The 14,117-nt window shown below is 36.5% G+C and overlaps 1 protein-coding gene across 2 annotated transcripts in view; it reads right to left on the bottom strand.

Annotated features, from left to right (window-relative positions):
* Positions 1–14,117, bottom strand: part of rap1b (RAP1B, member of RAS oncogene family) — a 55,911-nt gene that overhangs the window by 4,825 nt on the left and 36,969 nt on the right. Inside the window, exons 3-6 of one of the 2 annotated variants that reach the window (XM_077234296.1) lie at positions 8,517–8,585; positions 5,924–5,980; positions 2,433–2,573; positions 449–592 (exon numbers count right to left, since the gene is read on the bottom strand). In XM_077234296.1, coding sequence (XP_077090411.1) covers positions 449–592; positions 2,433–2,573; positions 5,924–5,980; positions 8,517–8,585 — 411 coding nt within the window. Of the gene's footprint in view, positions 1–448; positions 593–2,432; positions 2,574–5,923; positions 5,981–8,512; positions 8,586–14,117 lie in introns of both variants that reach the window. The other variant, XM_077234295.1, reaches the window with a different exon arrangement.

The raw sequence follows: 14,117 nt of genomic DNA, 5'->3' as shown, positions 1-14,117 counted from the left end.
TCTGTCGCTCTACATACGTCATCTGGTATAATTGAAACGATTGGCTATGAGCTACGTACAGGCGCATTTGATAGACATTATAGACAGCACCCAATAAACGGCGACGGGCATTCGTAAACCACGCCTCAAATACGAGAAAATGTACATGTGGTTCCCAGACCCAAGTCTCAACGAGAATTGGGTCTAGCGTTAGCCAGGCTATAAGTTCATTTGATTGTACAAAAAAATGTTTGTACCGGTATTAAATTTTTTGTATAAAAAAGTGCCCCTGCTGGTAGATACTGTAACTACACCATTAAAAAACATTGCCCATTGATGGCAATTCAAAAGTAGCCATGTATCCTCATAAATAAATCTTGGACTGCATTGTAAAAACTCTTCTTTAACATGAGAAATGTGACTTTTTGTAGCATAATGGGAAAAGAGATGCCCATCAAATCACGCTCACCTCGTTGACGTTAATCTTGGACTTTGCAGAGGACTCCAGGAAAGCACAGCTGTTCCACTGGCGGGCGAGATTCTGGCCCTGTTCTTTCCCGACCACCCTCTCGTCTTCCAGATCACACTTATTACCCACCAGGATCATCGGCACCTGAAAGAAAAAAAACGTTTAAAGAAATAAAATAATACTGTAATTCAATGGTTAAGGGATTAGCACAAAGAAAGTCATTGTGCATTTGAGAAGCAGTGACAATTAATTAGCATTTTAAGCACACCGCTGAGAAGTAATAACGTAGTTGATTAGATTAGCAAAAGAAAAGAAAAAAACAATAGTTAAAATATAAGTGCATACGGCCATGATTTCCTGATACAAATGCTTCTATATTAGTTTTTCATCTAGGGAGCTATTTGGAGACATTAACAGAAACCAGCGTTGCTACATTAGCAGAAATCATTCTTGAGGGGCTAGAGTTTGCAACAGCTGTTGTAATTCCTTAACTCAGATGTTGCCTTCAAATCTGTGTTAAAAGTCACAAAAAAGGTAAAAAGAAGAGATAGAAGAAACCCATTTGGTCATTTCGAAGCTCTGGATGCAATCATATTTGCATTTAACACCACTAAAGCAGCTAAAACTGCCACACAACTCTCAGCTTTTCAAACGAAACCCCAGTCCAGATACCATATAGCAGAAGTGAAACTATGAGACAGCATTTGCATTAATTTTCGACCGATACTTTCAGAGCAACAAGGAAACGGACATATTGCGTAAACCCTAACAACCAAAGCAGGTTGCCAAGGCAGTGTAAATAACTGAAACGTCCTGTGTTAAATCAGCTGAGCTGAGGAAGTGGACAGAAATAGTGCAGGTCAACTGAGGTCATCACACTATCATCTTTCTCAGAAACCGTTTAGAATAAGTTCCTACACACACACACCTTTCACTGGGAATCATTTCCTCCCACGCTCAACAAAGTTGGCCGCAATTCAACCCAAGCCTATTCGGATTTTGTGTCAAAAGAAACTATATCTTAAGGGGATTTCACACACACAGTTATTTACAGTGTCAAAACAACAGGAAATCAGTCGTTTTCAACAAAAGTTGTTGGTTTTAAATCTGTTTGATTCATGCATTCATTTGTTCATGATATGAATAAAAAATGAATTAGGTTTTTGGGGGAGTCGCACTATCTTTATAGAAACTGAATTTGTACTTGCATTGTCATAAAAAGGTCAAACTATGCGATATTTTAACCCTCTGGTATTCCTCATTTAGGAGTCTCGCTTGTGATCCTCTGCGGTTGAAAAAGACAAGTGCATAATTATTTTATTAAATTAATGTACTATGTTATGTTTCAATAATATTTATTGTACATTTAGACATTATCAAAGACCACTTCATATTTAGAACCATTTTTCCGTGTTTTTTTCTTTTCTTCATGTAGCAAGTGCCACGAGAGTGACAATTTGAAAAATTCTAAGATCAATTTTAGAAAAAATTTTTTGTCTAAAATGACCAAAGACGAGAAGTTACAAAACGTATAGACACACAGTCATGAGGATCAGCAGGGGTTCTTTTGGCAATATTTAAAAAAGTGGCCATTTACAAAGTCCACAAATAACATTACAAATAAGAATGCAAACTAGCAACCTCCAGGGATCATTTTTCTGTATGTGAAAACAAAAAAACAACCAAAATAAACATTTATAAATAAACTCTGCTACAGTACTAAACGGTATGGTTGCCCAACCAGAACTATCAAACAGACAGAGGTGAACAAGAAGGGAAAAACCCAGTCCGTATGTCAACAAACGCTCTTCACAGCTAAAAGGTCACCCTTATTGACAAAGGCAAGCACAAGGGCTGAGGGTGGGTGTGAAAAAGGAGATACTGCTGCTGACGACAGGCTAAGCTGAAAGCTAAAGGTGTAGGACAGCAGACACTGACGGTGAGTGAACATGATGGAGTTCTTGAAGATTAAGAGGACACTCACATCATCCGTGTCTTTGACCCGCAGAATCTGTTCTCTCAAGTCCTGCAGGTCGTTGAAGGTGGACTGTGCTGTTATGGAGTATACTAGTGCAAAGCCCTGGCCGTTCTTCATGTACAGGTCCCTCATGGCTGTGAATTGTTCCTGAGTGGGGGAGAAAGAGGGCAAGGATGAGTTCAGATAGTGTACGGAGGAGTTGAGGTACTGACAGACAAATTTACAAAAACATCTAAAACACTCCAATAGATTAATAGGGAGTGCAGAGCATGAAACAATTGGATAACGTTTTTAAATAACTGATAAGATACCAACATATTGTGCAAAAACTACACAGAATTGTTTTACTGTTTTATAGTAGTTATTATATCTGAGGGAATGTACTTTTTTTTTCATAAGCACAAACATGATGAGACTTTAACGATCACTTGATTTTAATGAACCATATTAGTAGTAGTAAGTAATAGTACGGATTGTTTATAAGGTTAAATGTGTTCCCTGAGCACTCACTTTGAAACTGTGTAAACATAAATTTCCCTTTCAAATGTAATAAAAAAAATTTACCAACCTCAAACTTTTGAACAGTAGTGTATATTAAACTAACAAAAGAAACAACACAAGAGAGGGGTCTCCTCCATTTTGAACCACCACATGCAGCACTGACATTCATAAACTTGAGAACATCTTTCACATTGCGGGTTTTGAATGAACCTTAGCTCAGATAGACAGTCCTGTCCTGTTAAAGGGTTAGTTCACCCAAAAATGAAAATTATGTCATTAATGACTCACCCTCATGTCGTTCCAAGCCCGTAAGACCTCCGTTCATCTTCGGAACACAGTTTAAGATATTTTAGATTTAGTCCGAGAGCTTTTTGTCCCTCCATTGAAAATCTATGTACGGTATACTGTCCTTGTCCAGAAAGGCAATAAAGACATCATCAAAGTAGTCCATGTGACCTCAGTGGGTTAGTTAGAATTTTTTGAAGCATCGAAAATACATTTTGTTCCAAAAATAACAAAAACGACGACTTTATTCAGCATTGTATTCTCATCCGGTTCTGTTGTCAATCCGCGTTCATGAGTCCGCTGACGTAAGACGGGCTGACGTGTTATCTGGTGCGCCCGAGCTTCGTTTACAGTCTGAGGGAGAAGACGCACTATGTAAACAAAACAATATTTGCAAACGTGTCTAAGGATTTCGACACAGGGGAAGACTAGCATTTTTTTTAACCAGACATATTTATTTGAACCCGAATACACGGACGCACCAGATAACACGTCAGCAGCGTCTTACGTCAGCAGCGTCACTGGCCTCGTGAACGCGGATTGACAACAGAACAGGAAGAGAATACAATGCTGAATAAAGTCGTCGTTTTTGTTATTTTTGGAACAAAATGTATTTTCCATGCTTCAAAGAATTCTAACTAACCCACTGAGGTCACGTGGACTACTTTGATGATGTCTTTATTGCCTTTCTGGACAAGGACAGTATACCATACATAGATTTTCAATGGAGGGACAGAAAGCTCTCGGACTGAATCTAAAATATTTTAAACTGTGTTCCGAATATGAACGGAGGTCTTACGGGCTTGGAAGGACATGAGGGTGAGTCATTAATGACATAATTTTCATTTTTGAGTGAACTAACCCTTTAAGTTAATGAGACCAGAGACACATCAGTAGCTCCGCAGCTTTGTTTCCTCTGGGTCAGTGTGCTGAATGTGGCCAGAGTTGCTGAAACCCGTGGAGAATGAAAATGGTTGTCGAAGGTAACGTGTAATATGTGTAGTGAAGGAAGGCTAGGGAGGAGAAATAATGATCTTTCTCTCTAGAGGACACAACAGAGTCTCATTAAACGTGCTAGTGAGTGGGCATGAGCTTTGGATTTGTTGAGAGAAAAATCCACACAAACAAACTCAAAGAATTGTAGTGTCTATCTTACATTTACCAAATACAGATAAAACATGTTTTTATCCTTTTTGGAGATCGATAGATGTTTGTCACCATTTACTTTAACTACAAGGAAATGATCATCGTGAACATTCTCCAAAACATCTTCTTTTGTTCTCCACAGATGAAATAAAGTAATTCAGGTTCGGAACAACATGAGGGTGAGTAAATGTTCATTTTAAGATGGACTTATATCTTTAATGGCTGTGGTACTTTTGTATATCATTTGCACATTGACTTGAACTAGCCGCAAGTTAGTTCGACATTACACAGGAAGTTGAGTACATTTTTCTCTAGCTCTAATCTTGAACTCTTGACTTTCTGGTTTCTGCTCACCTTACTTTCAAGATTTAATTAAGATTGTATTCTTGAGTGCAACTAGCTCTCGATTTAATAATAATCATATCAGAGCAAGTGCCAGTCCTACTGTACAAAAACTGCAGCCAATTTGTAGTTCACATCTCTGACAGTAATATTCTCAGCTTCTTTGGCTCGGTTTCATTTGACCATGGCTCCATTCTGGGGCAGAGAGCCCAAGGACAACATTCACCATCTGTCACTACATCTCAAGAGTTGTAAAACAGGGGCTTGTGGAACTGAAAATATGTCCTTATCCCCCACAGGGGCCAAAAATGCTCTGTAACCTCCTGCACCTGTATGAGATGAGGACGGCCATGAAGATGCACATGTACACAGCCATTCTTCATTTAGCTTACAGTAGAGGGAGACCGGGGGCAAGTAACACACTCAATTGTGCTAAAGTCATGACACACACTCAAAAGCAGCTCTCTCTCGTCATCTGAGAAAGAAATTGTGTGATTGTTTTACGTTGAGCAATTTTAACCAACAAAAAAATACTTATTTTTTTGTTTCCTCTGTATTCTAAATATTTGATACCTTCGAATTCACCTTTGAAGATCTATTTAATCTAGTTCTATATATATACTATATATATATATATATATATATATAGACATACAAAATAGATTTATTTAATATAGCCCATTTAAACTGAGCTTTGATGTATTGTGTATTTATGTATATTAATGTATTATAAATATTCAGCAATATTATTAATTTGACTGCACTGACACTATCAGATGAGACCTGAACTGAGCTGGATGATGACATCACTGCTTTCTCCAGAGCTGCTTTATAAATGTATTCAAATCATTCCATAATTTATGAACTTTAAAGTTATTGAACTGAACTGAATCAACACTGAACTGATTTCAACTGAATAATAATGACTGTATACTATTGTCGGTTTATAACTGATTTACAGCAGAATTGAATTCTGTTTGCATCATTGAATCATTATTTTCCTGTTCATCACTGCAAAGTTGCTTTGAAACAATCTGTATTGTATAAAACGCTATATAAATAAAGGTGACATGACCTATAATACTAAAGCTGTAATAGTGACTGTAATACTGTAGATAAATAATTATTTCTCATGTGAAGTAAATTTAATAATTAACCAGTACTTATTGTACCAAAAGGTTGCAGATTTATGGTAAGAAAGTTCTGATCACAAAGTGTCTTACCGTTCCGGCAGTATCCAGAATTTCCAACATACACTGCTGTCCATCCACCTCCACTTGCTGCAAAAACAGAAAAACAACAGAAAATCTGAGACAAACAACAAACTGAGAGGCTTTGTCAGCTGCATCATTAAAAAACTGCCTCTAATGACACATGAGCCTGTACTGTATATGAGCGCTCATCACTGCCGCCCCCTGCAGAGCTCTATATGGAACATTCCAGCACTGCCAACTTCCTGTGGTCTCTAATTGAGGTGGCAGCCCACTTTCTGTGTGAATCACTAATTTAAAGTGAGGCCATGGGCGTTTATTACACACAAAATGACACTTCCAGAATGTAACACCCTTTTACTCACATATTTGTGACATTTAAATATCAATTCATTGTAATAATTAATTAAAATAATTATTCTCCAGTTCTATACAGTGGTTCCCAGAATGTATTTGGACACTTAAGCCACATTTAAAATAAATAAATAAATTATAGCACAAAGATGATTTTATGTTTCAAATTAGTTAGATACATTAATTAGTTACATAACAATAGTCACTTTTTTTAAAGTTAAGGCAAAAGTCACTTTCTGGATGTCACATGATAGTACACTGTAAAAAATTATATGATCAATAAGTTATGACAACATGTTTTTTTACATTGCTTTAACTCATCAAAAAAAATTAAGCAATTTTCAACTTTTTTATTCGTTATACAGGATTCAACTCATTTAAGTCAGTTTAAAGCTGCAGTCCATAACTTTTGGCACTCTAGGGTTTAATAAACAGAGCTGCGGAATCCGCTTCTTGTGGAAGAACATTGTAGCCGGAGCTACTTCTCTCTGTTTATGTCTATGACGAGTCACGCTGGTACGGGTCTACTCCGCAGTGGTACCAGTCTAAAATAGTCAGAATATAAACACTTATTATAGTTGTAACACAGTGATTCAGGATAAGAAAATAACACGGTTTTGAAAATGGATTCATGATGTACTCGCTTGTTATATACATTTTGTAAATTCTGAACACAAAAAAAGTTACGGACTGCAGCTTTAATGTAATTTAAGTTGAAATGACTTAAACATCCAAGTTGATTCTATGTGATGAACTACTTCAAATTTTTTAAAAACTGGGTTCATATTTTCTTATTATATGTAATGAAATTCATATTTTAAGATGTATTTGGCATGACTTAAGTATCCAAAAATATTTGAGGCCACTGTATAGATTGAATAAAATCTACAGGAATTAAATCTCATACTGTACGTCAACACTGGTAAGCCTCCCCTACAGGAAGTGCCCATGGGACAGCAGCATAAGCAACGGCGAGGAAGGGAGGTGCTGGTCAAAATGGGACTTCCTTTTACTGTTTGAGTGAAGGTTCATTTTTAGACACGGCCTTTGTCTCAGGGCCTTGGACAGAGGCCATTAAAATATAAACATCATCGAACACAGCAGTCTGAGCATAGGGTCGATGAGACATCCCACAAACACACACAGCATTTCTTTGACGTGTGTTACTAGGGTGGGACAGAATACGTCCTGTAGAAACATGTCAATTGCTAGAGATTCTGTCATGATAAACCCGCAGTGCAATTTGAATGAAATCTGACGCAAGCAGAAAACTATATTCTCCACTGCAAAGCTGATGGGCGTTTCCAGTTCATTGATTATAGACAGCTTCATTGATTATAATGGGAGCCCTTTAGTTTTAATGCAAAGCGCTGCACCATTTGGGTTTGGTGTAACTGTAGGTTGTTTAACAAGGACATAAATATAGAATTAAACTGATGTGCAACTGTATACCGTTATATTTTAATTCTAATAACATTATTATATTTATTCTCAGTGTTGAGGGTAATGCATTACAAGTAATGTGAGTTATGTAATCAGATTACTTTTTCAAGTAACTAGTAAAATAAAGTATTACTTTTAAATTTACAACAAAATATTTGAGTTACTTTTTCAAATAAGTAATGCAAGTTACTTTGTTTTCCCATTTATTGACAGACAGCTGAAAAAATGTTTTGTTTGTTTGTTGCTAAAACAAGCAAGCAAGCCTAGCCCAGGTGAGAAAAAGTAACGTAACACATTACTTTCCACAAAAAATTAACTAAGTAACACAATTGATTACTTTTTTGCACAATTTACTTCGCAATTGTGCAAAGCAATTTCAATTGCTTTGCACAATTGATTACTTTTTAACGCAATCTTGTAATGCATTACTTTTAAAAGTAACTTTCCCCAACACTGTAGTATGTTGTAACTGTATATATTGGTTATTACACATTGGTTGCTCAACATGGCTCATCCAATGAGATTTTGATATAATGTACTTAATTATTATTTATTAATATATAAGGTACTTAATTCACTCAAATATTGCTTACTTCATGGTTACCCAATATATAAAAAATTTTTTAGGTTGAGTTTACTGCAAAAAAAAAATTATCATAGACTACATTGAGATAACGGCCTACTGTACAGCATGTGATACTGTACAGCATTGGTCTAGGAAAAAATTCAATAGGGTTTTGAGTCTGGAAACCATTATAAAAACATTGGTTTGACAACTGATGCACAATAAAAATGATGCAGAACTTGCCTTTCTGTATGAGTCTTCTATTGTGGGGTCATACTTTTCCACGAAGATCCCTTGGACAAATTGAACAGTCTGGAGAGCGAGAGAAGGGAGGAAGAGGGGGAAAAACAAAGAGAAAAAGACATGCCCATTAAACGATACGATACTCAAACATGAGCATGTTGACACAGTGTAAAATCACTTTCCCTTCCACTGGCTGATGGGAAATTCCATTCGAAAGGCTCTAAGAGGTTTGGCACCCGTTTGTGACATAAACAAGCCACTGCGTGTCATTATGGTTTTCTTTGCCCTGAAAACCACATAGGTGCTCATACGAAAAGGTCACTGATGCCACAGAATGTCCACTTCACATAGAAAGAGACCAGGGGCTAAGACTAGTCTTATAAGTTAGTAATTTTTTTCTTTAAGACTGTTCATAACCTTTTTTCAAGTCAGTTACATAAAAGTAAAGATTAGTCTAATTTGATACGGAAAACTAAGACTGATTACCCCTAACTAACTGCTAGTTGGTCATACTAACTCTTAAGACACAGTCTTAACATAATGTCTATGTTTATGCAACTGGCCCCTGCAGGAGAGGAACCTGCACTCACTGGTCAAGGATCAGAAAGCATTCCGATGTTGCCTGGAGACTGGTTACCTAGCGTTTAAATACCGGTTTAAAAATAGAACGATTTATAGACGACAACCAGAGGCTGTAGGTAAATTGTAGACGATTGAAGAAAAATTGTGTTGAAACAAAGGACCGAATCAGCTAATCAGCTTTGTCGTGACTTCACAGGAAGTGCAGGGGTGGCAGAGAATATGAAAATCATGCGATGCTGCCCACAGGTGCGGGGGCTTCAGGGCCTCCACGGCTCGGGTGACCTTTGATCATCCTTTTTCTGATGCACACTTCACCCTGGATTGATTCATTAATGAGGGCTCTGTTTGGACAGGGATCCACACACACACACACACACATATACAACAGAAAAGCATTAAGATGCAGATCAACTGTGGGATGAAGACAATCGAGCAAAGGCAGGTGATGTCAGTCACGAGGTACGAGTGATCTCATTGTATAAGCAGTAGACACATACAGGAGGCTTTGTCCTGGTGAGAAAGAGATCATTTGTTTACCTAATGCCTCAATGTGTAATCAAGATAAACAAACAAGATGAGTTAAGAAATGATTATGAATTTAGATTAGTGCTGGTGTGCTGTCAAATATGGTCAGCTAATGATGTATTTTGTAAAATCTGTCGAGATGAGACTAGTCAATAGCATGAATAAAATGGATCTCAAAAGGATAGTTCACCCAAAATGAAAATTTGCTAAATGTTCTCTCTTTTTTTTTTTGTCTGGATCTATTGATTTATTCCACACACCCCAACATTTTGGAATAAATGTTTAAAAATATATCATTTTATATATAATGTATAAAAAAATTTAATGTAAATAAATAAATACATACAAACAAACTGTACATCCATCAATACATATAAATACAATAACTTGAATACAACTCTTATATGATGAGAACGTTTTTCATTTTTGATTTAAAATCCCTTTTAAAATCTTTTTGGGTGACAACTGTACTTATTATAATAAAGAAAAAATTCATTTATATGTAAAAAATATATTTTGAAAACTTTTGAAAAAAAAAACTGCTTTGCTGCTTATCAATATTTGAAAAACTTTGCCTGCCAAATAAAGGTCATGTGGTGCAATCAACATGCAGGCACATGCAGAAGAAAAAAAACAGGAATTATAGCATTCAGAAAGCCCTCACACTGTAATAAGTGATCAGTTCTTCACAAAAAGTGAAGAAATCTATTGCCTTAAAATGATTAATTTATTAAAAATTATCTTTTAAACAAGGCATGGTTAGTTTAGTTTGCAAAATGTCATATAGCGTGACTAGTTTTTTATTTGTATAAATAAACTAATAAAATAAATAATTTTTAAACAATGTAAAAAAGGATAACACTTTAGATTAGGGTCCAATTCTCACTTTTACTAACTATCAATAACTAACTATGAATTATGACTCCTGCCTCAAACGCCTAACTACTGCTAATTAATAGTTAGTAAGGTATTTGGGTAACACTTCATTTTACAGTACGTGCACTTTCAATGTACTTACTACATGGGTTAAGTTAAGGTTTAGGGGGAGATTCAGGGTTACTGCCTAGTTAGTGTCATTACTACAATAAGTACATAGTATGTTCATGCAAAACACGACTGTAAAACAAAGTGCTACCGGTAATCGTTAAGTTTAGTTATTGGTAGGATTAAGGATGTAGAATATGGTCATGCAGTAAAAGGCATTCATATTTTGCTTTATAAGTACAGCCCAATCCTAGTAATATGCATGCTAATAAGCAACTAGTTAATAGTTAGAATTAGGCTTTAATACCCTAAACTAAAGTGTTCGCATGTCTCAGCAATGAATGGCAAGATGATACGTCCATGTCGCATACACACAAACACCTTTTTCCCTTTACTCAAGAGTGTGGCTAGTTTACTTATAAAACCGCAAAAATATGTTTATTGTAAACTAAGTATTCCATCAGAGCATTCCAGTGGTCGTTATGTTATAATATCTGCCTATGCAGTGAACCATCTCTTTCTGTTGCTGTTGGAGCTCCTTCCCTGAGTTATGCACGCTTCATCGGCCCCATGCACCTTAAGGCTGTTGCTGGGCCGCAGGGGGGACATTGTGCATGTGTGTCTTTTCGGAAGGGAGGGTTAAGGGCATTAAGTCAGCGGTGAGGATGCCCGAGGTTTGTGAGCGGCCCCGGAGAGGTGATGTGTGCTGCTGTTTCAGCAGGGTTTAACTGATGTGCTCCAGACAGACCAGACCATGTGCCAGAGACTCAGCTGGCACATATGCTCTTGAGTCCTTTATCTTGCAGCTCTGTTTCTCATTCTCTCTGGCTGGTTTACACTAGTGCCTCTCTAATGCACACACACACACACACTTTCTGGCTCCGTTTCTTACAGTAGCTCTGAACTACAGCCTGCTGCACGAACACACACACACACACACTAAAATCTATTCCATATATGGTGAGAGAGTTTGTGGAAACAAGGCATGTAAATTCAATGGAGGCCACTGATTACAATGTTCCAACAAAAAGCAGTGAGGATGTGTGAACGAGGGGAGAGTGTGTGTGTGTTTGTGTGTGTGTGTGTGTGTGTGTGTGTGTGTGTGTGTGTGTGTGTGTGTGTGTGCGCGCATTGCTCTGCTCGCAGCGATTAGATCAAATGCACACAGGCACGCTCAGCATGCTGATATCTCAGCAGCCACTTCAAGTGAAAAAGCAAATATTGTGGAGGTGAGGGGTATCACAGGATTAGTAAAGGTCATGCTTATATTAAAAAAGCTCTTATTATATTGTTACAATTAAGAAGCAAAAGGGGTTTGTTATTGCATTACATTATTCATTTGGGTATTGAAAAAGCACAGGGCAATTTATCACCTCACAAAGAACGTAACTTTTACTCGCTGATCAAGACCCTTAAAGAAACCGTTCAACTAAAAATAAACTGGTTGATGTAATGTTAAATGTATAAACGTAGAATCAAGACATTCTGAATTAATTTCTGATTTATTTGTTAACCACTTTTTACAATAAATCATTCCAAAACAACGCATTGCATTAAATATATTTAATAGATACACTACAATACAAAGGTTTAAGGCAAGTACGTTTTTTTTCTCATGTTTTGAAGTCTCATTTGCTCATTTATTTGATCAAAAATAAAGTATAACATGAAACATTATTACAATTTTATCTTCCATTTTAATATATTTAAAATAATATTGAATATATCTGTCACATAATCCTTCATTAATCATTGTAATATGCTGATTTGCTGCTAAAGAAACATTTATTATTATTATCAATGTTGAAAACAGTGGTGCTGCTTAATATTTTTGAAGGAACTGTTAATAGGAGGTTCAAAAGAATAGAAGGGACAATTTCAAACAATTTAATGGATTCTTGCTGAATAAAAGCCAAGTTTGAATATGCAGAAATGCGAAAGAGATGCGAGAGGTTTTGCGGAAGGTGAAAGGTGCCTTTTGTTTTCATGCTATCGATGAGCAACAACACATTAGCATGTGCGGTCTCACTCAGGCACACAGAAGTCGGCACAATGCCCATCTGAGTGGATCGGCTCCTGCCTGCAGGCAGATGGACTCTCTGTGTTAGCTATGGCAATCCATCCTTACAGCACAGGCTGACCCTGTTGCTCCTGTCCGAATATCTGCACTCCCCTGGACTACCTCAACTCATCTGACGGACAGACGAACAGGGCGTTGCCTGGTGATACGACGGTTCCTCAAAACACACAGTTACAGTCAATGTTTGAGAACGGCCCTACTCGTTTTTTGTTTTAGTTGCTGTAGTCAAGGGTGCAGTACTAGCATGAACACACAAACATATGAGTAACCTCTAAACCAGACCACAGAAATCGCTCGTGGTGACCAAAGATGAATCCATGCCATTAGGCCATACATGTTGACACTATTACTTACCATATAACTACTAACACCTGACCACAGTGTGGTTTACTCCTACTGTTCTTTTACTGTGTAAGTTAACTTTAGCTAACTAACAATAGGTTGTGATGTTTCAGTACTGAATTGTCAGAGAGCACAACAGTCACTAAAAGCATTGTTCTGAAAGTAAACGCCCTATTTAAATGTCAAGGATACATTCTTTTGTAGTGAGTGATAAAATAACTTTTCAAGACGGACCAAACATAAACTCTAAGGGGTTCAAATATTTATATATATGAAAATGTTATTTCAAATTTAAATAACTTATATTATTACTGTTTTTATTTATATTATATATATATATATATATATATATATATATATATATATATATATATATATATATATATATATATATATATAATTTATTTTTGTGATTGCAAAGCTGAATTTTCATCATCATTACTCCAGTCTTCAAAATAATGTCAAAATGCCGGTATTCATGTGTTTTCACACATTACATCACACATGTTTTAAGTGAACATAAACAGGTGAGAAAGAAAACGCATGTGTAACAGTATAATGGGTCTTTGTTTCAGGTCTTAAAGTGACAGCAGCCTAATATAGCTGGAAAATTATGAGATAAAATTTAAAATATCTATATGGCAGTTTTTTCCACATCGTATCGATGTCCAAATTGTGGCCAGTTAAAAATGCTGAGTGGCTAGTAACTTTGGAAAACCACTAGGCCACAGTGGCTGGTGAGCATATGTCAAGCCCTGGTATTGTATATTAAAACTAACATGAATAGTAGGAATACATTTAAATTCATCGAAACAAACAACAGCACTCTTTGTACTTGATATGAATGTGCAGAGTTTTAAAGATTAATTGTGGATTTCTAAACCGCTTTCATTTGAATCAGACAATTATGTGAATGTCATAATCAAATTTGAGACATGCACTCAGAACACTGAGTTTAAAAAGACACACGTGATTTGAATACATAATGTACCATTCTTTACAGGACAAGTAGTTAACTAATTTCAGTAAGACCTGTATTTGTTTTTCTGGCAGATTTGCGGGGCAACTTATAAAGTGGGCGACCACTG

Source organism: Siphateles boraxobius, unplaced genomic scaffold (assembly GCF_051911475.1).
Source record: "Siphateles boraxobius isolate OS27281-9 unplaced genomic scaffold, OSU_SipBor_1 19, whole genome shotgun sequence".
Taxonomy (NCBI): domain Eukaryota; kingdom Metazoa; phylum Chordata; class Actinopteri; order Cypriniformes; family Leuciscidae; genus Siphateles; species Siphateles boraxobius.
This window is presented reverse-complemented; position numbering and strand designations above follow the sequence as displayed.